Source organism: Bombina bombina, chromosome 11 (genome assembly GCF_027579735.1).
Source record: "Bombina bombina isolate aBomBom1 chromosome 11, aBomBom1.pri, whole genome shotgun sequence".
In the NCBI taxonomy this organism is placed as follows: Eukaryota; Metazoa; Chordata; class Amphibia; order Anura; family Bombinatoridae; genus Bombina; species Bombina bombina.
The window spans coordinates 48,795,585-48,818,726 of NC_069509.1; the positions used below are offsets into that span (position 1 = coordinate 48,795,585).

A 23,142-nucleotide genomic window follows, 5' to 3' on the forward strand; every position below is an offset into this window, starting at 1 on the left:
TACTTGGACGACATTCTGATTCAAGCGTCGTCCCTTCCTCAAGCAAAGGCTCACACGGACATAGTCCTGGCCTTTCTCAGATCTCACGGATGGAAAGTGAACGTGGAAAAGAGTTCTCTATCTCCGTCGACAAGGGTTCCCTTCTTGGGAACAATAATAGACTCCTTAGAAATGAGGATTTTTCTGACAGAGGCCAGAAAAACAAAACTTCTAAACTCTTGTCAAACACTTCATTCCGTTCCTCTTCCTTCCATAGCGCAGTGCATGGAAGTAATAGGTTTGATGGTGGCGGCAATGGACATAGTTCCTTTTGCGCGCATTCATCTAAGACCATTACAACTGTGCATGCTCAGTCAGTGGAATGGGGACTATACAGACTTGTCTCCGAAGATACAAGTAAATCAGAGGACCAGAGACTCACTCCGTTGGTGGCTGTCCCTGGACAACCTGTCACAAGGGATGACCTTCCGCAGACCAGAGTGGGTCATTGTCACGACCGACGCCAGTCTGATGGGCTGGGGCGCGGTCTGGGGACCCCTGAAAGCTCAGGGTCTTTGGTCTCGGGAAGAATCTCTTCTACCGATAAATATTCTGGAACTGAGAGCGATATTCAATGCTCTCAAGGCTTGGCCTCAGCTAGCAAAGGCCAAGTTCATACGGTTTCAATCAGACAACATGACGACTGTTGCGTACATCAACCATCAGGGGGGAACAAGGAGTTCCCTGGCGATGGAAGAAGTGACCAAAATCATTCAATGGGCGGAGACTCACTCCTGCCACCTGTCTGCAATCCACATCCCAGGAGTGGAAAATTGGGAAGCGGATTTTCTGAGTCGTCAGACATTACATCCGGGGGAGTGGGAACTCCATCCGGAAATCTTTGCCCAAATTACTCAACTGTGGGGCATTCCAGAGATGGATCTGATGGCCTCTCGTCAGAACTTCAAGGTTCCTTGCTACGGGTCCAGATCCAGGGATCCCAAGGCGACTCTAGTAGATGCACTAGTAGCACCTTGGACCTTCAAACTAGCTTATGTATTCCCGCCGTTTCCTCTCATCCCCAGGCTGGTAGCCAGGATCAATCAGGAGAGGGCGTCGGTGATCTTGATAGCTCCTGCGTGGCCACGCAGGACTTGGTATGCAGATCTGGTGAATATGTCATCGGTTCCACCATGGAAGCTACCTTTGAGGCGAGACCTTCTTGTTCAAGGTCTGTTCGAACATCCGAATCTGGTCTCACTCCAGCTGACTGCTTGGAGATTGAACGCTTGATCTTATCAAAACGAGGGTTCTCAGATTCTGTTATTGATACTCTTGTTCAGGCCAGAAAGCCTGTAACTAGAAAAATTTACCACAAAATATGGAAAAAATATATCTGTTGGTGTGAATCTAAAGGATTCCCTTGGGACAAGGTAAAGATTCCTAAGATTCTATCCTTTCTTCAAGAAGGATTGGAGAAAGGATTATCTGCAAGTTCCTTGAAGGGACAGATTTCTGCCTTGTCTGTGTTACTTCACAAAAAGCTGGCAGCTGTGCCAGATGTTCAAGCCTTTGTTCAGGCTCTGGTTAGAATCAAGCCTGTTTACAAACCTTTGACTCCTCCTTGGAGTCTCAACTTAGTTCTTTCAGTTCTTCAGGGGGTTCCGTTTGAACCCTTACATTCCGTTGATATTAAGTTATTATCTTGGAAAGTTTTGTTTTTGGTTGCAATTTCTTCTGCTAGAAGAGTTTCAGAATTATCTGCTCTGCAGTGTTCTCCTCCTTATCTGGTGTTCCATGCAGATAAGGTGGTTTTACATACTAAACCTGGTTTTCTTCCAAAAGTTGTTTCTAACAAAAACATTAACCAGGAGATAGTCGTGCCTTCTTTGTGTCCGAAACCAGTTTCGAAGAAGGAACGTTTGTTGCACAATTTGGATGTTGTTCGCGCTCTAAAATTCTATTTAGATGCTACAAAGGATTTTAGACAAACATCTTCCTTGTTGTTTATTCTGGTAAAAGGAGAGGTCAAAAAGCAACTTCTACCTCTCTCTCTTTTTGGATTAAAAGCATCATCAGATTGGCTTATGTGACTGCCGGACGGCAGCCTCCTGAAAGAATCACAGCTCATTCCACTAGGGCTGTGGCTTCCACATGGGCCTTCAAGAACGAGGCTTCTGTTGATCAGATATGTAGGGCAGCGACTTGGTCTTCACTGCACACTTTTACCAAATTTTACAAGTTTGATACTTTTGCTTCTTCTGAGGCTATTTTTGGGAGAAAGGTTTTGCAAGCCGTGGTGCCTTCCATTTAGGTGACCTGATTTGCTCCCTCCCTTCATCCGTGTCCTAAAGCTTTGGTATTGGTTCCCACAAGTAAGGATGACGCCGTGGACCGGACACACCTATGTTGGAGAAAACAGAATTTATGTTTACCTGATAAATTACTTTCTCCAAGGGTGTGTCCGGTCCACGGCCCGCCCTGGTTTTTTTTAATCAGGTCTGATAATTTATTTTCTTTAACTACAGTCACCACGGTATCATATGGTTTCTCCTATGCAAATATTCCTCCTTAACGTCGGTCGAATGACTGGGGTAGGCGGAGCCTAGGAGGGATCATGTGACCAGCTTTGCTGGGCTCTTTGCCATTTCCTGTTGGGGAAGAGAATATCCCACAAGTAAGGATGACGCCGTGGACCGGACACACCGTTGGAGAAAGTAATTTATCAGGTAAACATAAATTCTGTTTTTTATTTAAAATGGAATTTATTCGTTCTTTACTTAAAGAAGTCCTAATTGCATTAAAAATAGAGGATTCTGGTCCTCTTGATACTAAATCTAAACGTTTAGATAAGGTTTTTAAATCTCCTGTAGTTATTCCAGAAGTTTTTCCTGTTCCTAGTGCTATTTCTGAAGTAATTTCCAGGGAATGGAATAATTTGGGTAATTCATTTACTCCTTCTAAACGTTTTAAGCAATTATATCCTGTGCCATCTGACAGATTAGAGTTTTGGGACAAAATCCCTAAGGTTGATGGGGCTGTCTCTACTCTTGCTAAGCGTACTACTATTCCTACGGCAGATGGTACTTCCTTTAAGGATCCTTTAGATAGGAAAATGTAATCCTTTCTAAGAAAAGATTACTTGTGTTCAGGTAATCTTCTTAGACCTGCTATATCTTTAGCGGATGTTGCTGCAGCTTCAACTTTTTGGTTAGAAGCTTTAGCGCAACAAGTAACAGATCATAATTCTCATAGCATTATTATTATTCTTCAACATGCTAATAATTTTATTTGTGATGCCATCTTTGATATCATTAGAGTTGATGTCAGGTATATGTCTCTAGCTATTTTAGCTAGAAGAGCTTTATGGCTTAAAACTTGGAATGCTGATATGTCTTCTAAGTCTACTCTGCTTTCCCTTTCTTTCCAGGGTAATAAATTGTTTGGTTCTCCGTTGGATTCTATTATCTCAACTGTTACTGGAGGGAAAGGAACTTTTTTACTACAGGATAAAAAATCTAAAGGTAAATTTAGGTCTAATAATCGTTTTCGTTCCTTTCGTCACAACAAGGAACAAAAACCTGATCCTTCATCCTCAGGAGCGGTATCAGTTTGGAAACCATCTCCAGTCTGGAATAAATCCAAGCCTTTTAGAAAATCAAAGCCAGCTCCTAAGTCCACATGAAGGTGCAGCCCTCATTCCAGCTCAGCTGGTAGGGGGCAAATTACGTTTTTTCAAAGAAATTTGGATCAATTCCGTTCACAATCTTTGGATTCAGAACATTGTTTCAGAAGGGTACAGAATTGGCTTCAAGAGAAGGCCTCCTGCAAAGAGATTTTTTCTTTCCCGTGTCCCAGTAAACCCAGCGAAGGCTCAAGCATTTCTGAAATGTGTTTCAGATCTAGAGTTGGCTGGAGTAATTATGCCAGTTCCAGTTCTGGAACAGGGACTGAGGTTTTATTCAAATCTCTTCATTGTACCAAAGAAGGAGAATTCCATCAGACCAGTTCTGGATCTAAAAATATTGAATTGTTATGTAAGGATACCAACACTCAAAATGGTAACTGTAAGGACTATCCTGCCTTTTGTTCAGCAAGGGCATTATATGTCTACAATAGATTTACAGGATGCATATCTGCATATTCCGATTCATCCAGATCACTATCAGTTTCTGAGATTCTCTTTCCTAGACAAGCATTACCAGTTTGTGGCTCTGCCGTTTGGTCTAGCTACAGCTCCAAGAATTTTTACGAAGGTTCTCGGTGCCCTTCTGTCTGTAATCAGAGAACAGGGTATTGTGGTATTTCCTTTTTTGGACGATATCTTGGTACTTGCTCAGTCTTCACATTTAGCAGAATCTCATACGAATCGACTTGTGGATGTTTCTTCAACATCATGGTTGGAGGATCAATTTACCAAAAAGTTCATTGATTCCTCAGACACAGGTAACCTTTTTAGGTTTCCAGATAGATTCAGTGTCCATGACTCTATCTTTGACAGACAAGAGACGTCTAAAATTGATATCAGCTTGTCGAAACCTTCAGTCACAATCATTCCCTTCGGTAGCCTTATGCATGGAAATTCTAGGTCTTATGACTGCTGCATCAGACGCGATCCCCTTTGCTCGTTTTCACATGCGGCCTCTTCAGCTCTGTATGCTGAACCAGTGGTGCAGGGATTACACAAAGATATCTCAATTAATATCTTTAACACCGATTGAACGACACACTCTGACGTGGTGGACAGTTCACCATCGTTTAGTTCAGGGGGCTTCTTTTGTTCTTCCGACCTGGACTGTAATTACAACAGATGCAAGTCTTACAGGTTGGGGAGCTGTTTGGGGGTCTCTGACAGCACAAGGGGTTTGGGAATCTCAGGAGGTGAGATTACCGATCAATATTTTGGAACTCCGTGCAATTTTCAGAGCTCTTCAGTCTTGGCCTCTTCTAAAGAGAGAATCGTTCATTTGTTTTCAGACAGACAATGTCACAACTGTGGCATACATCAATCATCAAGGAGGGACTCACAGTCCTCTGGCTATGAAAGAAGTATCTCGAATTCTGGTATGGGCGGAATCCAGCTCCTGTCTAGTTTCTGCGGTTCATATCCCAGGTATAGACAATTGGGAAGCGGATTATCTCAGTCGCCAAACGTTACATCCGGGCGAATGGTCTCTTCACCAAGAGGTATTTCTTCAGATTGTTCAAATGTGGGGACTTCCAGAAATAGATTTGATGGCCTCTCATCTAAACAAGAAACTTCCCAGGTATCTGTCCAGATCCAGGGATCCTCAAGCGGTAGCAGTGGATGCATTGTCACTTCCTTGGAAGTATCATCCTGCCTATATCTTTCCACCTCTAGTTCTTCTTCCAAGAGTAATCTCCAAAATTCTGAAGGAATGCTCGTTTGTTCTGCTGGTAGCTCCAGCATGGCCTCACAGGTTTTGGTATGCGGATCTTGTCCGGATGGCCTCTTGCCAACCGTGGACTCTTCCGTTAAGGCCAGACCTTCTGTCGCAAGGTCCTTTTTTCCATCAGGATCTCAAATCCTTAAATTTAAAGGTATGGAGATTGAACGCTTGATTCTTAGTCAAAGAGGTTTCTCTGACTCTGTGATTAATACTATGTTACAGGCTCGTAAATCTGTATCTAGGGAGATATATTATAGAGTCTGGAAGACTTCTATTTCTTGGTGTCTTTCTCATCATTTTTCCTGGCATTCTTTTAGAATTCCGAGAATTTTACAGTTTCTTCAGGATGGTTTGGATAAAGGTTTGTCTGCAAGTTCCTTGAAAGGACAAATCTCTGCTCTTTCTGTTCTTTTTCACAGAAAGATTGCTAATCTTCCTGATATTCATTGTTTTGTACAAGCTTTGGTTCGTATAAAACCTGTCATTAAGTCAATTTCTCCTCCTTGGAGTTTGAATTTGGTTCTGAGGGCTCTTCAAGCTCCTCCGTTTGAACCTATGCATTCATTGGACATTAAATAACTTTCTTGGAAAGTTTTGTTCCTTTTTGCCATCTCTTCTGCCAGAAGAGTTTCTGAATTATCTGCTCTTTCTTGTGAGTCTCCTTTTCTGATTTTTCACCAGGATAAGGCGGTGTTGCTAACTTCTTTTAAATTTTTACCTAAGGTTGTGAATTCCAACAGCATTAGTAGAGAAATTGTGGTTCCTTCATTATGTCCTAATCCTAAGAATTCTAAGGAGAAATCATTGCATTCTTTGGATGTAGTTAGAGCTTTGAAATATTATGTTGAAGCTACTAATAATTTCCGAAAGACTTCTAGTCTATTTGTTATCTTTTCCGGTTCTAGGAAAGGTCAGAAGGCCTCTGCCATTTCTTTGGCATCTTGGTTGAAATCTTTAATTCATCATGCTTATGTCGAGTCGGGTAAAACTCCGCCTCAAAGGATTACAGCTCATTCTACTAGGTCAGTTTCTACTTCCTGGGCGTTTAGGAATGAAGCTTCGGTTGATCAGATTTGCAAAGCAGCAACTTGGTCTTCTTTGCATACTTTTACTAAATTCTACCATTTTGATGTGTTTTCTTCTTCTGAAGCTGTCTTTGGTAGAAAAGTACTTCAGGCAGCTGTTTCAGTTTGAATCTTCTGCTTATATTTTCAGTTTTTTTCTTTATAAGATTTAAACTTTATTTTTGGGTGTGGATTTTTTTCAGCGGAATTGGCTGTCTTTATTTTATCCCTCCCTCTCTAGTGACTCTTGCGTGGAAGATCCACATCTTGGGTAGTCATTATCCCATACGTCACTAGCTCATGGACTCTTGCTAATTACATGAAAGAAAACATAATTTATGTAAGAACTTACCTGATAAATTCATTTCTTTCATATTAGCAAGAGTCCATGAGGCCCACCCTTTTTTTGTGGTGGTTATGATTTTTTTATATAAAGCACAATTATTCCAATTCCTTATTTATGCTTCGCACTTTTTTCTTATCACCCCACTTCTTGGCTATTCGTTAAACTGATTTGTGGGTGTGGTGAGGGGTGTATTTATAGGCATTTTGAGGTTTGGGAAACTTTGCCCCTCCTGGTAGGAATGTATATCCCATACGTCACTAGCTCATGGACTCTTGCTAATATGAAAGAAATGAATTTATCAGGTAAGTTCTTACATAAATTGTTATATATATATATATATATATATATATATGCTTTTGCTATACAGGGACACAGTGTGGCTCCTTTATGCCTCTATAGGATCAAGAGTTAATATCTACTTCAGGGAGATTATTTGAACAGCAAGGGGTTATTTATAAATGCTTTAATGTGATTTTTTTGGGCTCATAGACTGTGCTTTTGGCTTGGAACAAACAGGTTTCACTTTCGTTTTTGAGTGTTGCACAGCTCATAATAGCTTAGCGCCTTTTTCATAGCAGGGGAAGTCCTGTCCTACGCACTACGTCACAGTGCGGTCTTCTCATTTTCCTATGATCCTGCTGCAGGCATCACTCCTAAGGAGAGCATTTTCACCGTTAGCTGTCTGGATCTAGGAGGTGGTGAGTGCCCAATCCATTGGGATTATAAAGGTGCCGTTTTTCTTTTTTGAATTAAAAGCGTGTTTTTGTCTGTCCTTCTGTGTGTATATCTTAGCTATGGAGGACTCTGATACTACATTAGAAGTCTCTGTTTATATTGTGAAGAGGCCGTGGTTTGCCCGCCTGCTCAATTTTCTTCCATTTGCCTAAGCACTGTTCTAAAGTCTGAGGAAGACAAGCCTGCTAATACTCATAGCGCTATTAGCCCCTCTGAGCCGTCTACCTCTCAGGAATCTGTGTCCGGAGAGATTACTACCCTTTCTACGCTACCCGCTCCACACGCAGTTCCCCCGCGGCCGAACTAATCCATCTGGAGGGGGCTTTTTTTCCTGTGGACTTTATCGCACAGTTACAATCGGCGGTGTTTGCGGTCCTGAGTGCCTTACCTCCCTCTAGCAAACGTAAGAGAAAGGTTAAACATAGTTCTCCTGACCTAGAGTCATCTAAATATTTGTCGGATTTAGCTACCATGTCCCAGCTATCCGAGGATGAGTTAACCTCTGTAGCTTCAGAGAAGGAATTTTCTGAGTTGGAGACTAAAGTTTCTAAACCTCCTTCAGTGGGGGAACCCTCCTTTTAGATTTAAAATTGAGCATCTGCATTTTTTTAATAAAGGAATTACTGTCTACGCTAGAGGTTCCAGAGGCTAAACTCCCTGAGGAACCTAAGATACCTAAATTAGACGGGGTTTATGAAGACAGGAAGGTCCCTCTCACTTTTCCTGTGCCAGTTAAGATGGCGAACATTATTAGTAACGAATGGGAAAGAATAGGAACTTCTTTTCCCCTCGTCTACTTTAAAAAAATTATTCCCGGTCCCTGACTCTCAATTAGATTTGTGGGGCTCCATCCCTAAGAAGGATGGCGCTATTTCTACTCTGGCTAAGCGTACTACTATCCCTCTGGAGGATAGTTCTTCTTTTAGAGAGCCTATGGATAAGAAAATGGAAACTTTTCTGAGGAAGATGTTTCAAAATACAGGGTTTTTATTTCAACCGGCGGCAGCTGGAGCAACTACCTACTGGTGCAATTTTGTCTGAGCTCCTTGAGGTGGAGACTCCCCTCGAGGATTTTCAGGAGAGAATTAAAGCTCTGAGAATTTCTAACTCATTCATCTGCGACAGGAATATGCAGATTATTCGCCTAAATGTAAAGGCTTCTGACTTTGCGGTCCTAGCCCGCCGGGCTCTCTGGTTGAAGTCTTGGTCCGCAGATATGACTTCTAAATCCAGACTCCTTTCTCTTCCTTTCAAGGGGAAGATTTTATTTGGTCCAGGGCTGGACTCCATTATTTCTACAGTTACCGCAGGGAAAGGTGCCTTCTTACCGCAGGATAAGAATAGGCCTAAGGGACAGCAATTGTCTAATTTTCGTTCCTTTCATTCTGACAAATCACGACAATGGCAATCCTCATTCAAGTCCGAGCAGCACAAGAGCACTTGGAAGCTATCTCAGTCCTGGAATAAGTCCAAACAGATGAAGAACCTGTCGAGAACAAATTGACATGAAACGGCGGCCCCCGATCCAGGATCGAGTAGGGGGCAGATTGTCTTTTTGCAGACGCTTGGTTCCAGGATGTACCTCAGGGATACCGGATAGGATTCAAATCTCATCCGCCCAGGGGCAGATTCCTACTCTCCAGACTGTCTACAAGACCAGAAAAGAGAACTGCCTTTTTAGGTTGCATACAGTATCTCTCCTCTCTAGGAGTAATTGCCCTGGTACGTACAGCAAAAGAGGTTTGGGGTTTTATTCAAACCTTTTCGTAGTTCCAAAAAAGGAGTGAACTTTTCGTCCAATTCTGGATCTAAAGTGCCTAAACAAGTTTCCGAGTGTTCACTCTTTCAAGGTGCAGACAATACGGTCAATCCTTCCTCTGGTTCAGGAAGGACAGTTTATGACCACCATAGACCTGAAGGATGCATACCTTCACGTTCCGATTCACAGGGAACATTTTCTGTTCCTGAGGTTTGCCTTTCTGGACCAGTGCTTCCAGTTCATAGGTCTTCCATTTGGCCTAGCTACTGCTCCAAGGATATTTACAAAGGTTCTGGGAGCTCTTCTAGTCGCTTCCAGAACACAAGATATTGCAGTAGCGCCTTGGGCAAAAAAATGGGGATTCTCAAACACCTATATAAACAGGTGTAGGGATAGGCATGCACTGCGCTTCAAAATCAAGCTAAATATATGTGTAGTATCTGAGATCTCAGTGTATAATTGCCAAATTAGGATAAGTTGTATATAATAATATATTGTATCTATTAATTAATATATTGTATATATTAATCAGTACAAAAGTTTTAATATATCAAATCTATGTTAAAAAACACACTTCACATCTAAACACAAAATAGACAACATGGACAATTGCATAAATGGTTAAAAGCACATTGATTAATATAAACATAGAAATACAACATAAATGATAAAAAGTCCAATGGTGTTCAAAGAAAGAAAAAGTCCATATATAATGCAATAGGCATTAGAGAGTTGTTAGTGCAATAAGCGTTGAGTAGACAGGTAAGTTGTTTTGCCAGTTTGCTGCAGGTAAATAAACGGCAGAAGAAATATATTAGGTTCAAATAAAATGGTGCATGTAATTACTTACACCGGATAATATCTTTTTTGTGTCCCAGCAGAGATCAGGAACTCTGTTTGTCTGTCACCCAGTTTTTTCTTTTAGCCAATTAAAGTTAACTATCAAGTTTAAAAGGGGCCGGATAATGCCATTTGTCCACACTACGATTACGGCTCACTAGCCGAAACGCGTCAGTGGGTCACTGGGATCCAACCAATATCCCTCGACCTTTGCTGTTTGCGGTTATACATGAATTTTTGGAATAAAGTTTACTTTTTATACTTATCCCGTGGAGGTGCTCCTACTTTATGCTTTTGAATCATTCGTTGGAAATATCTGTGAGCACTCGATGAGATTGGTTCCCTTGCACCCCCACTGCCGGCCACGTGACAAAAGATTTGCCGCTGATGTCACAGAACACACACATTCAGCCGAGGGAGGAGAACAGGCGTTGAACGCCGGAGTTAGATAGCCGGACATCTGCAAGGGGTAGAGTCTCCAGAGAGATCCGCTGGTAGATCCAGATGAATGAGATCGAGGAGATAAAGTCCGGAATCTATCAAGTATGATGTGAGTAATATCCCGTTGGGAAGCTGATTTTGAGTGTGTTTTTGGAGATCGCTGTTTGTCAGGCACTACACACACAGAGAAGTGCGAGTCACAGAGGCAGTGGGAGGTTTGAAGGATTTGTGAGAAGGGGATATCCTGCAGGTGCTAAGCTCAAGTGGTATTGTCTTCTGTCACCCAGTTTTGTCTGCGGGTATCAAACAATCTTAAGGCTCAACATTTAGTTTTCTTTCAGTGCGGTTCACAGCTAGTAGTCACTATGCAACTACGAATGCAGTGATGGGCCAAAAAGCTGTAGGAAATAGAGCACCGCGTTTCGGCTTTGGCAAGCCTTTCTCAAGCTCATTGCAGTAGCGCCTTACCTGGATGATATTTTGGTACAGGCACCATCTTTTCGTCTAGCAGAAGAACACTCGTATTCCCTTCTCAGTCTTCTTCAATCACATCGATGGAAGATAAACTTGAAAAAGAAGTCTTACTCCAAGTACAAGGGTGAATTTCCTGGGGACGATAATAGACTCCATATTCATGAGCATATTTCTCACAGATCAGAGACGTTGCAAGCTAACTACTGCTTGTCTTGGCCTCCTTGAGACCCTCAGTGGCCCAGTGTATGGAGGTGATTGGACTTATGGTGTCCTGTATGGACATCATTCCCTTTGCCAGATTTCATCTCAGACCCTTACAACTATGCATGCGGAGACAATGGAACGGCGACCATTTAGATCTGTCTCAACAGATTTGTGCTGGACAACCTGTCGAGACTCGCTCTCTTGGTGGCTGTGTCTAGATCATTTGTCCCAAGGCACGTGCTTCTTGAGACCTCCCTGGGAGATTGTGACTACGGACAAAAGCCTTTCTGGCTGGGGAGCCGTTTGGGGTGCCAAGAAGTCACAAGGGCTGTGAACTCAGGAATTGACCTCCTTACCGATCAATATATTTGAACTCTGGCCAATCTTCAATGCCTTGAAGGCTTGCCCCCTTCTGGGTTTGTCCCAGTTTATCAGATTCCAATCAGACAATATAACCTCGGTTGCCTACATCAACCATTGGGGGGAACGAGAAGTCCCTTGGTGATGAGAGAAGTATTTCAGATACTAGACTGGGCGGAGACTCACAGATGTATGCTGTCAGCGATCCACATGTGGACATCTGGGAAGAAGACTTCATCAGCAGGCAATCCTTTCACCCATGGGAATGGTTTCTCCACCGCAAGGTGTTTGCAGAGATATGCAGTGAGTGGGGGACGCCGGAGATAGATCTCATAGCATCCCGCCTCAATACCAAGCTACCCAGGTATGGGTGCAGGTCGAGGGATCCTCCAGCGTAACTTATGATGCCCTATCAGTACCATGGAGGTTCAGGCTCATATCTTTTTCCTCCATTGCTGCTTTTCCCTTGTGCGGTGGCTCGCATCAAACGAGAGCAAGCATCAGTGATTCCGATTGCTCTATCGTGGCCCCGAAGGACGTGGTTTGCGGATCTGGTGGGGATGTCCTCATCTCCTCCGTGTAGGTTACCTTGTCACAGAGATCTGCTGATACAGGGTCCCTTCGTTCATCAAAATCTAGATTCTCTGAGGCTGTCTGCATGGAGATGAATGCTTAGTCTTAGCCAAGAGAGGGTTTTCCGAGTGTTATCGACACTCTGGTTCAAGGTCTTAAACCAGTTACTCGTCGTATCTACCATAAAGTGTAGAGGACTTGTACTGTTGTGAAGAGCGGAGCTTTTCCTGGCATAAGGTTAAGGTTATATATGCATGGAAAAGAGCCCCTTTCTCCTATCAGTAACAGCCATCTCCACCCACCCCTCACACCTCATCATCATAGAGGGGTGTGTAACAGTGGCTGCACTGATCAGTACTCTGTGTCCTGGTATTCTATTATTAGATAGCGTTAGGATTACACCCGTTCATTATAAACAGCTAGATCACCAGTCAGCTTGCAGCCACTGTTACACACCCCTCTATGATGACAAGGTGTGAGGGGTGGGTGGAGATTGCGTTTACTGATTGGCCATGACTCTCTCTATGTCCGTTTAAAAGTCAGCTGACCGGTATGCTTTTGCTTGTTCATTTCACTTAGATACACAGCAGTAAACATTGAGAAAGGCCGTTAAACGACTGAAACGTGTTTGTTTTCCACTATTGGTGTATATTTGACCTTCCCTGTCACCTGAAGCCGACGCTTCCTGTTATCGGCCAGGAAACAGGGGAGTGACATACGGCTTTTATTGGGGTAGGGGAATTATTTGTGGAGTACAGAGTAATCTCTGTTTTTAATATAATTAATACCATTTTGTTTTATTTGTTCATCTCTGTGAGTAGGATAGAGTGCTGATGGCCCCTTTCTCCTCTTTTCCCTGCATATGTTTTATTCAGGGGTAGCACCGGTCCCAATTTATTTTGGCTCCTTTACTTACCTAATTGATTTTCGTAGTACCAGTGACCATTCTCCTTGTTTCTAAAATAAGGTTAAAGGGACACTGAACCCAAATTTTTTCTTTCGTGATTCAGATAGAGCATGCAATTTTAAGCAACTTTCTAATTTACTCCTATTATCAATGTTTCTTCGTTCTCTTGCTATCTTTATTTGAAAAAGAAGGCATCTAAGCTTTTTTTCTTGGTTCAGACCTCTGGACAGCAGTTTTTGATTGGTGGATGAATTTATCCACCAATCAGCAAGGACAACCTAGGTTGTTCACCAAAAATGGGCCGGCATCTAAACTTACATTCTTGCATTTCAAATAAAGATACCCAGAGAATAAAGAAAATTTGATAATAGGAGTAAATTAGAAAGTTGCTTAAAATGTCATGCTCTATCTGAAGAAAAAATTTGGGTTTAGTGTCCCTTTAAGGTTGCCAGAATTTTATCTTTTCTCCAGGATGGACTGGAGAAGGATCGACCTGCTAGTTCCCTGAAGGGACAGATATATCGGCACTGTTGGTGCTACTGCACAAGAGATTGGCTGAGCTTCCGGGTGTGCAGTCCTTTAAGGCTCTGATTAGGATCAGACCTGTGTTTAGATCTGGGGCTCTGCCTATGAGCCTTAATCTTGTTCTTAGTGTTTTTCAGCAGGCTCCGTTTGAGCCTATTCATACTGTTGATATTAAATTATCTTGGAAGGTTCTTTTTTTGTTGTCTATTGCCTCTACGTGCAGAGTTTCTGAGATTTCTGCTTTGGAATGTGACTCCCCTTATCTTGTTTTCCATGCTAAGGCAGATTTACATACTAAATTAGGGTTCCTCCCTAAGGTGGTGTTGGATCGGAACATTAATCAAGAAATTACTCCTCCTTTGTGTCCTAATTCTCCTTCAGAGAAGGAACGTTTGTTTCACAATCTAGATGTGGTTTGGCCTTGAAGTTCTATCTTCAGGCTACTAAGGAATTCAGACAATCTTCCTCTTTGTCATCTATACAGGGAAGCGTAAGAGGCAGAAGGCTACCACGACTTCCCTATCTTTCTGTTTGAGGAGCGTTATCCGCTTAGTGTATGAGACAGCGGCTCATTCCACTAGAGCAGTGGCTTCCTACTGGGCTTTTAAGAACAAAGCCTCTATGAATCAGATTTGTAAGGCGGCTACCTGGTCTTCCTTGCACACTTTTTCTAAATTTTACAAGTTTGATGTGTTTGCTTCGGCTGAAGCCGCTTTCGGGAGTAAAGTTTTGCAGGCTGTGGTGCAGGGAGAGTTCACGGCCCCGCCGTAATTTATTTTTGTTGGGCGGCTCCTTTTTTATATTTCTTCTAGCACCTTTATACCCTGATGTTTCTCATACTTTTCCTTGTTCCCTCGGCAGAATGATTGGGGGATAGGGGAACTGGGAGGGATTTTTAAGCCTTTGGCTGGGGTGTTTTTGCCTCCTCCTGGTGTCCTGGTTTATTTTCCAACAGGAAGGAATGAAGTTGTGGACTCTCTTCCAGGAAGGAAAGGAATTTATCTGTTAAGCATAAATTTGTTTTTATGTAAATCTAGAGAGATGAGCTACAATGGTGTGCTCTCCCTGGAAGCTCAACCAATTTGATTAGGTTGTGGCTTCAATTAGCAGAGACAGCTATTGCACATATAAAACTATACCTAAAGGATTCATTTCCTATGCCTTTTTAAGCTCTGCAGATGGTATGACAATTGGAAATGCATTAAAGGACCATTAAATACAGCAGAATTGCATAATCGGAGACGCTACAAAAGCACTACTAATTTATAATTCAAACAAATTTCAAATTTGGTTACATTTTCCTTCCTCCTGCATCATGTCAATAGAAGCTGGTGCCTTAGTGTGCATATAAAAAGATTGTGCGTATTTTGATCATGAAAGTGAATTGGAGAGTTTACAGTTGCATGCTCTGTGAATCATAAAAGTTTAATTCTGGCTTTAGCGTCCCTTTGAGGGGAAAACAATTGTATAGCACACTGTCCCTTTAGGAGTAATAAAGTGTTTCCCATAAATTGACCACAGTTTTACCAACTGGTCCCATCAAAATAGTTTTTGAAGTATGTTTAAAGGAACAGTCTAGTCCAAAATAAACTTTCATGATTCAGATAGGGCATGTGATTTTAAACAATTTTCCAGTTTACTTTTATCATCAATTTTGCTTTGTTCTCTTGGTATTTTTATTTGACAGCTAAACCTAGGAGGTTCATATGCTAATTTCTTGGACCTTGAAGGCCGCCTCTATCATGAAAGCATTTTGACAGTTTTTCACCACTAGAGGGTGTTAGTTCATGTGTGACATATAGATAACACTGTGCTCATGCACGTGGAGTTACTTAGGAGCCAGCACTGATTGGCTAAAATGCAAGTCTGTCAAAAGAACTGAAATAAGGGGGCAGTCTCCAGAGGCTTAGATAAAAGGTAATCAAAGAAGTAAAAATTATAACCCTGTTGGTTATGCAAAACTGGGTTTAAAGGGATTATCTATCTTTTTATACAATAAAAATTCTTGTATACACTGTCCCTTTAACAGGAACAAAAATGTCTGCCCAATATGTAGATCATGATAGTATTGGCAGGAGATCACAAGATTCCTGCTGTTAAAAGAGATGTGGTCTTTTAAAAGTGTAACAAAAAATGTATACCTGTGTTTTGCACCAGTTTATTCTGCAGTACAATACTTTTGTACATATACATCTAAATTACTCTCACAAACGTTACAAATACATTGCAGTCAGCTCTTGAGTTTTTACCCTATCAGCCTTTGTATAAGAATTGCTTTAATGTGATGTTTTTACCTGGTAAATCAATTAAGTGATTCAGAGCATGCACTCTGAGGCTTCAGAGGGTGAACTTTCTGGAACGGAGTCTGCTGCCTCCAAGCCTCCTGCTGCGGAGGAAATAGCCTTTAGATTTAAGATTGAACACTTACGTTTTCTTCTAAACGAAGTCCTGTCTACATTAGAGGTTTCAGAGGCCAAGCTGCCTGATGAACCTTTGATTCCTAAATTAGACGGTTTACGAGGACAGGGTAGTGCCTTAAATTTTTCCTGTGCCTATAAAGATGGCGAACATTATTAAGAACGAATGGGACAGAATTGGATCTTTGTTTTCCCCTTAGTCTTCCTTTAAAAAATTATTCATGGTTTCAGACTCCCTATTGGAGTTGTGGGGTTCCGTCCCTAAGGTGGATGGCGCTATCTCCACGCTTGCCAAACGCACTACTATCCCGCTTGAGGATAGCTCGTCGTTCAGAGAGCCGATGGAAAAAAAGATGGAAACTCTTCTAAGAATGTTTCAACATACAGAATATTTTTTTCAACTGGCAGCCGCTGTTGCAACGGTTGCTGGAGCAGCTACCTACTGGTGCGACTCCTTATCGGATTTAATCGAGGTGGAGGTCCCCTCGACATTATCCAGGAAAGAATTAAGGCCTTGAGAATAGCTAATTCTGTGATGCAAACATGCAGATTATTCGCTTAAATGCTAAGGCTTCTGGCTTTTCGGTTCAGGCCTGTGGGGCGCTCTGGCTGAAGTCCTGGTCTGCGCATATGACTTAAGTCAAGACTTCTTTCTCTCCCCTTTAAGGGAAAGATTTTATTTAATCCAGGCCTGGACTCCATTTTCTCCACGGTAACAGGGGGCAAGGGTGCTTTCCACCGCAAGATAAAAAGATCAAGTCTAAGGGACAAGTTTCTAATTTTCGTTCTGATAAATCCCAACAACAGAATAAACCCGAGCAAACCAAAACTACTTTGAAGCCGGCTCAGTCCTGGAATAAGCCCAAGCAGAGCAAGAAGCCCGCCAAGACTAAATCGGCATGAAGGGGCGGCCCCGGATCTGGATCTGGATCGTGTAGTGGGCAAACTGTCGCTCTTTTCAGATGCTAGGTTCAGGGACGTGCAGGATCCATGGGTCCTGGAGGTCATATCTCAGGGATACAAGATAGGATTCAAGTCTCATCCACACAAGGGTATATTTCTTCTCTCAATTCTGTCTTCCAGACCAGAAAAGAGGGAAACCTTTCTGGGGTGCGTGCAGGGATATGTCCTCCTTAGGAGTCATTGTCCTGGTACCTATCGCAGAAAGAGGTTTGGAATACTATTCAAACCTTTTTGTGGTCCCAAAGGAGGGAACTGTCCACACCATTCTGGACCTAAACTTCTAAATGTCCCCTCGTTCAAAATGGAGACGATAAGGTCCATCCTTCCCTTAGTTCAGGAAGGACAGTTCATAACCACTATAGATCTGAAGGATACTTACCTTCACGTTCCCATCCACAAGGACCACTTCCAGTTCCTAAGGTTTGCATTCCTGGACCTGCACTTCCAGTTCATTGCACTTCTGTTTAGTCTAGCTACTGCTCCAAGAAATTTTATGAAGGTTCTAGGGGCTCTTCTAACCGTTGCTAGAACCCGGGGTATAGCAGTAGCTCCCTACTTGGACGATATTCTGGTACAAGCACCATCTTTTCGTCTGGAGGAACACCATTCGGAATCTCTTCTCAATCTTCTTCGATCTCATGGATGGAAGATAAACCTAGAAAATAGTTCTTATACCAAGCACCAGGGTGGAATTCCTGGGTACTATAATAGACTCCATATCCATGAGGTTATTTCTAACAGACCAGAGACGTTGCAAGCTAGCTTCCGCATGTCTTGCCCTCCGGACCTCCTTAAGGCCCTGTGTATGGAGGTGATTGGTCTCATGGTGTCCAGCATGGACATCATTCCTTTTGCCAGGTTCCTTCTCAGATCGTTGCAACTGTGCATGCTGAGGCAGTGGAACGACGATCATTCGGATCTGTCTCAACAGATTTCTATTGACAACTGGTCAAGAAAATCGTTCTCTTGGTGGCTCTTTCCAGATCTGTCCTGAGGGACATTCTTCTTAAGACCATCCTGGGAGATTATGACTATGGACACAATTCTGTCAGGATGGGGAGCTGTTTGGGGTGCCAAGGCGGCACAGGACCTGTGGACTCAGAAGGAACGATCCCTCCCGATCAACATTCTGGAACTTCAGGCAATCTTCAATGCTCTGAAGGTTTTGGCCCCTTCTGGGTTCGTCACAGTTTATCAGATTCCAATCAGACAATATAACCTCGGTGGCTTTACATCAACTACCAGGGGGGAACGAGAAGCTCCCTAGCAATGAGGGAAGTATCTCGGACTCTAGAGTGGGCGGAGGCCCACTGCTGTTCGCTGTCAGTTATCGACATTCCGGGTGTGGACAACTGGGAAGCGGATTTTCTCAGCAGACAATCCTTTCATCCAGGGGAATGGTCCCTCCATCCCGAAGTGTTTGCAGAGATATGCCGGAGATGGATCTCATGGTGCCTCCTCTCAATACCAAGCTACCCAGATATGGGTCGAGGTCCAGGGATCCTCAGGCAGAGCTAATAGATGCATTGGCAGTGCCTTGGAGGTTGTCAAATTTACCTCTTCCCGCCGTTACCACTCCTTCCTCATATAGTGGCCCGCATCAAGCAGGAGCAGGCATCAGTGATTCTGATTGTGATTGCTCCATCGTGACCGCGAAGGATGTGGTTCGCAGAACTGGTGGGGATGTCATCTCCTCTGTGGAAGTTACCTTGTCGCAGGGTTCTGCTGGAATAAGGTCCTTTTTTGTTCATCAAAATCTAGACTCTGAGGCTGACTGCGTGGAGATTGAACGCTTAGTCCTAGCCAAGAGAGGTTTTTTTGAGAGTTATTGATACTCTCATTCAAGCTCGTAAACCGGTTACTCATCACATCTATTATAAGGTGTGGAGAACCTACTTATTCTGGTGTGAAGAGCGTGGATTTTCTTGGCATAATGTTAAGGTTGCCAGGATCCTAGCGTTTCTCCAGGATGGACTGGAGAAGATCCTTTCTGCCAGTTCCCTGCGGGGACAGATTTTCGGCCCTGTCTGTTTTACTGCACTAGGATCAAATCTGTGTTTAGATCTGATGCTCCTCCTTGGAGTCTAAATCTTGTTCTTAAGGTTTTGCAATGGGCTCGGTTTGAGCCTATGCATGAAGTTGACATTAAATTGTTGTCCTGGAAGGTTCTTTTTCTACTGGCTATTGCTTCTGCGCACAGAGTATCTGAGATTGCTGCCTTGCACTGTGAGCCTCCTTATCTGGTATTCTATTCTGATAAGGCTGTCCTACGTACTGTCTCCGATGGGCGGCCCTCTAAATTATGTTTCTCTTTTGGCACCATTTATACCCTGATATTTATCTTACTGTTCCTTGTTCCCTCGGCAGAATGACTGGAGGATGGGGGAAGTGGGAGAGGTATTTAAGCCTTTGGCTGTGGTCTTTGTCTCCTCCTGGTGGCCAGCAGTAAGGAATGATGCCGTATGGTAAGCATCATTTATGTTTTTAAGACTCGGCCCTACACTGTGTGTTTCCACTCGGGGCCAGCAGTGCTTCGCGGGTCCCAAGTGACATTTCTACTGTGTTTAACCCCATTGCGTGGGTTAAACACAGAAGTGTGGAGTCGATAGTCTTAAAATTACATGCTCTAGCGAATTAGAACATCTTTTTCAACTTATAGCCCTTGAAACGATGAGAACAAAATCAGCTATTTGTGAAGTTTTAAACTAAGCGTAATTGACCCTTTTTACAGCCTAAACTGTAGACAATTTAAAGTGAAAGTCAATTTTGATGCTAAAGTGCCCGGTTTTTGAAAATTCGATTAATTTACATTTCACTCCTGTTGTGAAAAAATACTTACCTTTTAAACTTGACAGCCGCTCCAGCTTCCTCCATCCGTCGCAAAGCCTCTTCCTGGGTCTAAAATGAGGAATCCGGCTTCCTCCAATCATGGCATTGAATCAGACACTGATTCCCCCTGTGGGGAAACCGTGATTGGAGGATGACCTATCCATCATTTCTGATGTCAGAAATGGCTTGCAACAACCAGAGGAAGCTGGAGCTGCTGTCAAGTTTAAAAGGTATGTTTTTTTTCACAACAGGAGTGAAATGTAAATTTTGATGAATTAAAGTGACCCGGTTTTTAATCGAATTTTTAAAAACCGGGCACTTTAGCATCAAAATTGACATTCACTTTAATACATCTCTCTATGGCTGGTAATGGTGCATTGTATCCTTTCAGAATTTCGTCCGGGTGAGCCATGGAAAGGATATCCAAACATTGACCCTGAAACTGACCCTTATGTCACTCCTGGCAGTGTCATCAACAACCTGTCAATTAATACTGTGCGGGGTGTGGACCACCTCAGGGACAGAAATAATGGTATGTATAGAATATACTCAGCATCCTACGGTATCCTCTTATGTTACAGATCGCATATTAAATATTGTTTCTGTACAGGGTCATCCTCCTCTCTGAACACCGCGCTGCCTTCAAATAGTGCCTGGTCATCCATTCGTGCCTCCAACTACAGTGTCTCCCACAGCAGCACAGCACAAAGCACTTCAGGTATGTCAATAGATCTTTGTAAATCTTACTTGCTTTTTACTCTGTGTACAAGAAATATATGTTCCGTTAACTCCCCTAAGGGCTCAATTTATCAAGCAAGTGCAGACAGGGGTGTAGCACGCTTCTGGCAGGCAGCAATCCGCTGCCTGAATTTACCATTGCACATGCAACAACGCCCGCGCACAGCCATTCATGTGCGGGCTGGAGCTATCAATCTCACCGGTTGGTCGAGACTGGGTAGATTTAAATTCTCCACCTAATCGGGGGAGAAGAGGGTAGGAAGCAGCGGTCTGACGACAGCTGCTTGATAAATACCAACTGCAAGTTCATTTGTGAGAACCTGCAGCTGTAAGGGAGGGGAAGGCTTGATAAATCGAACCTTAAGTGTTTATTACATTTGATAAAAATATAAATGGGACAAAACCCTTGGGGGAGAATTTGTTTAAAAACACATAGCTTGCTTCAATTTAAATTCTGCCTGCTATTTTTATTATTCAGTTAGAAACAGTGACCCCAAATCAGCTTGGTCTCCTGGTTCCGTTGCTAACACCTCTCTGGCTCATGAGTTGTGGAAAGTCCCTTTGCCATCTAAAAACATCAGTGCTCCGTCCAGACCTCCTCCAGGGCTGACTGGTCAGAAGCCACCTTTATCCACTTGGGATAGCAACTCCCTGCGCCTGGGTGGTGGATGGGGAAATTCTGACTCCAGATACACACCAGGTAAGGACAGAACAGATGTCAACAGTATAGAGAATTAGAATGCAATATGACTTATCATGTTTTATTTCTGCACTTTACATTTTAAAACACATTTTCTCTCAAACATTTATTGATTTATATTAGAACTCAAACCCTGGCTATTGCTTTTAGGTAAAAAATATCCTGCATAAATGAGTGGGTACCCCTACATAACTAAACTCAAATTTCTTTCCTAAGACAGAGAGAGTCCATGACGTCCTTCCAATTACTAGTGGGATATTTTCTCCTGGCCAGCAGGAGGAGGCAAAGAGCACCCCAGCAAAGCTGTTGTCACTTTCCTTACCCATAACTCCCTTTCATTCTCTTTGCCTCTGTCAATGGAGGACGTGCGAAGTTGGTGTCTGAAGATATTTATTCCTTTTATGGGTACTTTTCCCTGCAAGCAAGGATTGGGGTTTAGCCGTGTCCATGTCAATCTCTTTAGTAAGAGTAGTGGTGGCTTTTAAGCAGTTAGGAATTGGTAAGGTTGTCCTTGCTTTGTTTTCTAACATAATTGCTACCCTAGTTATAGAAAACCAGAGTTGGTTACTCTGTTATTTCTTTTTCTACAGGTCTCTGATAGGAGTATGTGTCCTTTCACGCCTTGTGAGCTGTCTTCCTGCCCAACAGCTGGATTTGCAGGCAAGTGCGTTTGTCTTCTAGGTATGGGAGACTTGCACTTGGGAACATTTTATTTCTGCATTATTCTTTTGGGACATATGTAATCCTTTATGTATGACTTACTTTGGGGCAGTCTGCAGGCACTTTTGTATGTGTGGAGACTAAGAGGTTAATAACTTCCCTTACTGTTTTTGGGACGGTAACTCTGTTGCTCAAAAAATATGTTTATTAGCTGGAAGCAGTCTAAGAAACGTTCTCAGGTATTGATTTTATGTTTGCGGATTTTGGATGTTTTGTGACATCTGTTTCATTCCATTTTTTCCGTTTCAGGGTGATTCCTGCAAAGCGGCGGCACTTCCAGTGTGTCCTTGGAAAGCTCTCGGTCCCCAGATGCCACAGCCCATGATCAGCATGATCCGTCGCTGGGGTCTGGAGTTGGGGTCTGGAGTTACAGCCTGGGAAAGATATGGAGGTGGGGGTGTCCAAAACCACCGGTTCCCAAAGGAGCTCCCCTCTGGCAATCACCCCACCTCTGGTCCTCCCTAGGGGGCTATTAATCCCCAAAAGAGCGGAGCTCTGGGGCAAGGGGCTGCTGGAGCGACCTGGGGTAAAGGGAAGCGGGTATCCGGTGCGGCCGGCAGTTCCAGGAGCCCGGCCAGCCGAGAAGGGTTTTCCCGGTCAGAGAACAGCTCCTCTGGGAGGATGTGCAAAACGCCAAAATGAACAAAACCAAGCATCCTGGAGATAGCAAAAGCTCATGAGAGTTCAAATCCGGGGAGAAATATGAGGGGGCAAGGTAGAGGGGGGTGAATTTTTAACCTTAGCAGCCTGGTATCCGTGACTGCTCCCCCCTTCCAGTCTGGCAGACCCGGCTAGATCCACTCACGGGTCGGTCTGGGGCTGTTCAGGGAGCTATTCTGATTCAGTTTGCCAGGAAAGTCCGTCAGCGTTTCCATTGCTTTTTCCCTTCCTGTATTGAATAGTAAAGTTAAAGGGCTGCAAGGCTAAACTCCACCGCAGAGGCGTCCATTGTCCCCAGCAACTCGGTTGAGCCAAACCAGGGGGTTTTGGTCTGTGAGGACAATGAAGGCCCATCCGTATTTTTCAGGGCCAGGCACTCTTTCTCCACCTCCTTGTAGCCTACTTACCTGAGCAACAGCTTCCTGCTGATATAGGCTACAGGGTGGTCCTGGCCGTCGTCGCCCACCAGGCTCAGTACTGCTCCCAACTCGAACATA

The 23,142-nt window shown here is 43.3% G+C and overlaps 1 protein-coding gene across 5 annotated transcripts in view; it reads left to right on the forward strand.

The window, feature by feature from the left end:
* TNRC6A (trinucleotide repeat containing adaptor 6A) overlaps positions 1–23,142 on the forward strand; it is a 293,765-nt gene that overhangs the window by 227,856 nt on the left and 42,767 nt on the right. For all 5 annotated transcript variants that reach the window (XM_053694877.1, XM_053694878.1, XM_053694880.1 and 2 more), the window contains 3 exons: positions 20,219–20,359; positions 20,438–20,545; positions 21,044–21,265. In XM_053694877.1, the coding sequence (XP_053550852.1) occupies positions 20,219–20,359; positions 20,438–20,545; positions 21,044–21,265 (471 nt within the window). The remainder of the gene's footprint in view (positions 1–20,218; positions 20,360–20,437; positions 20,546–21,043; positions 21,266–23,142) is intronic.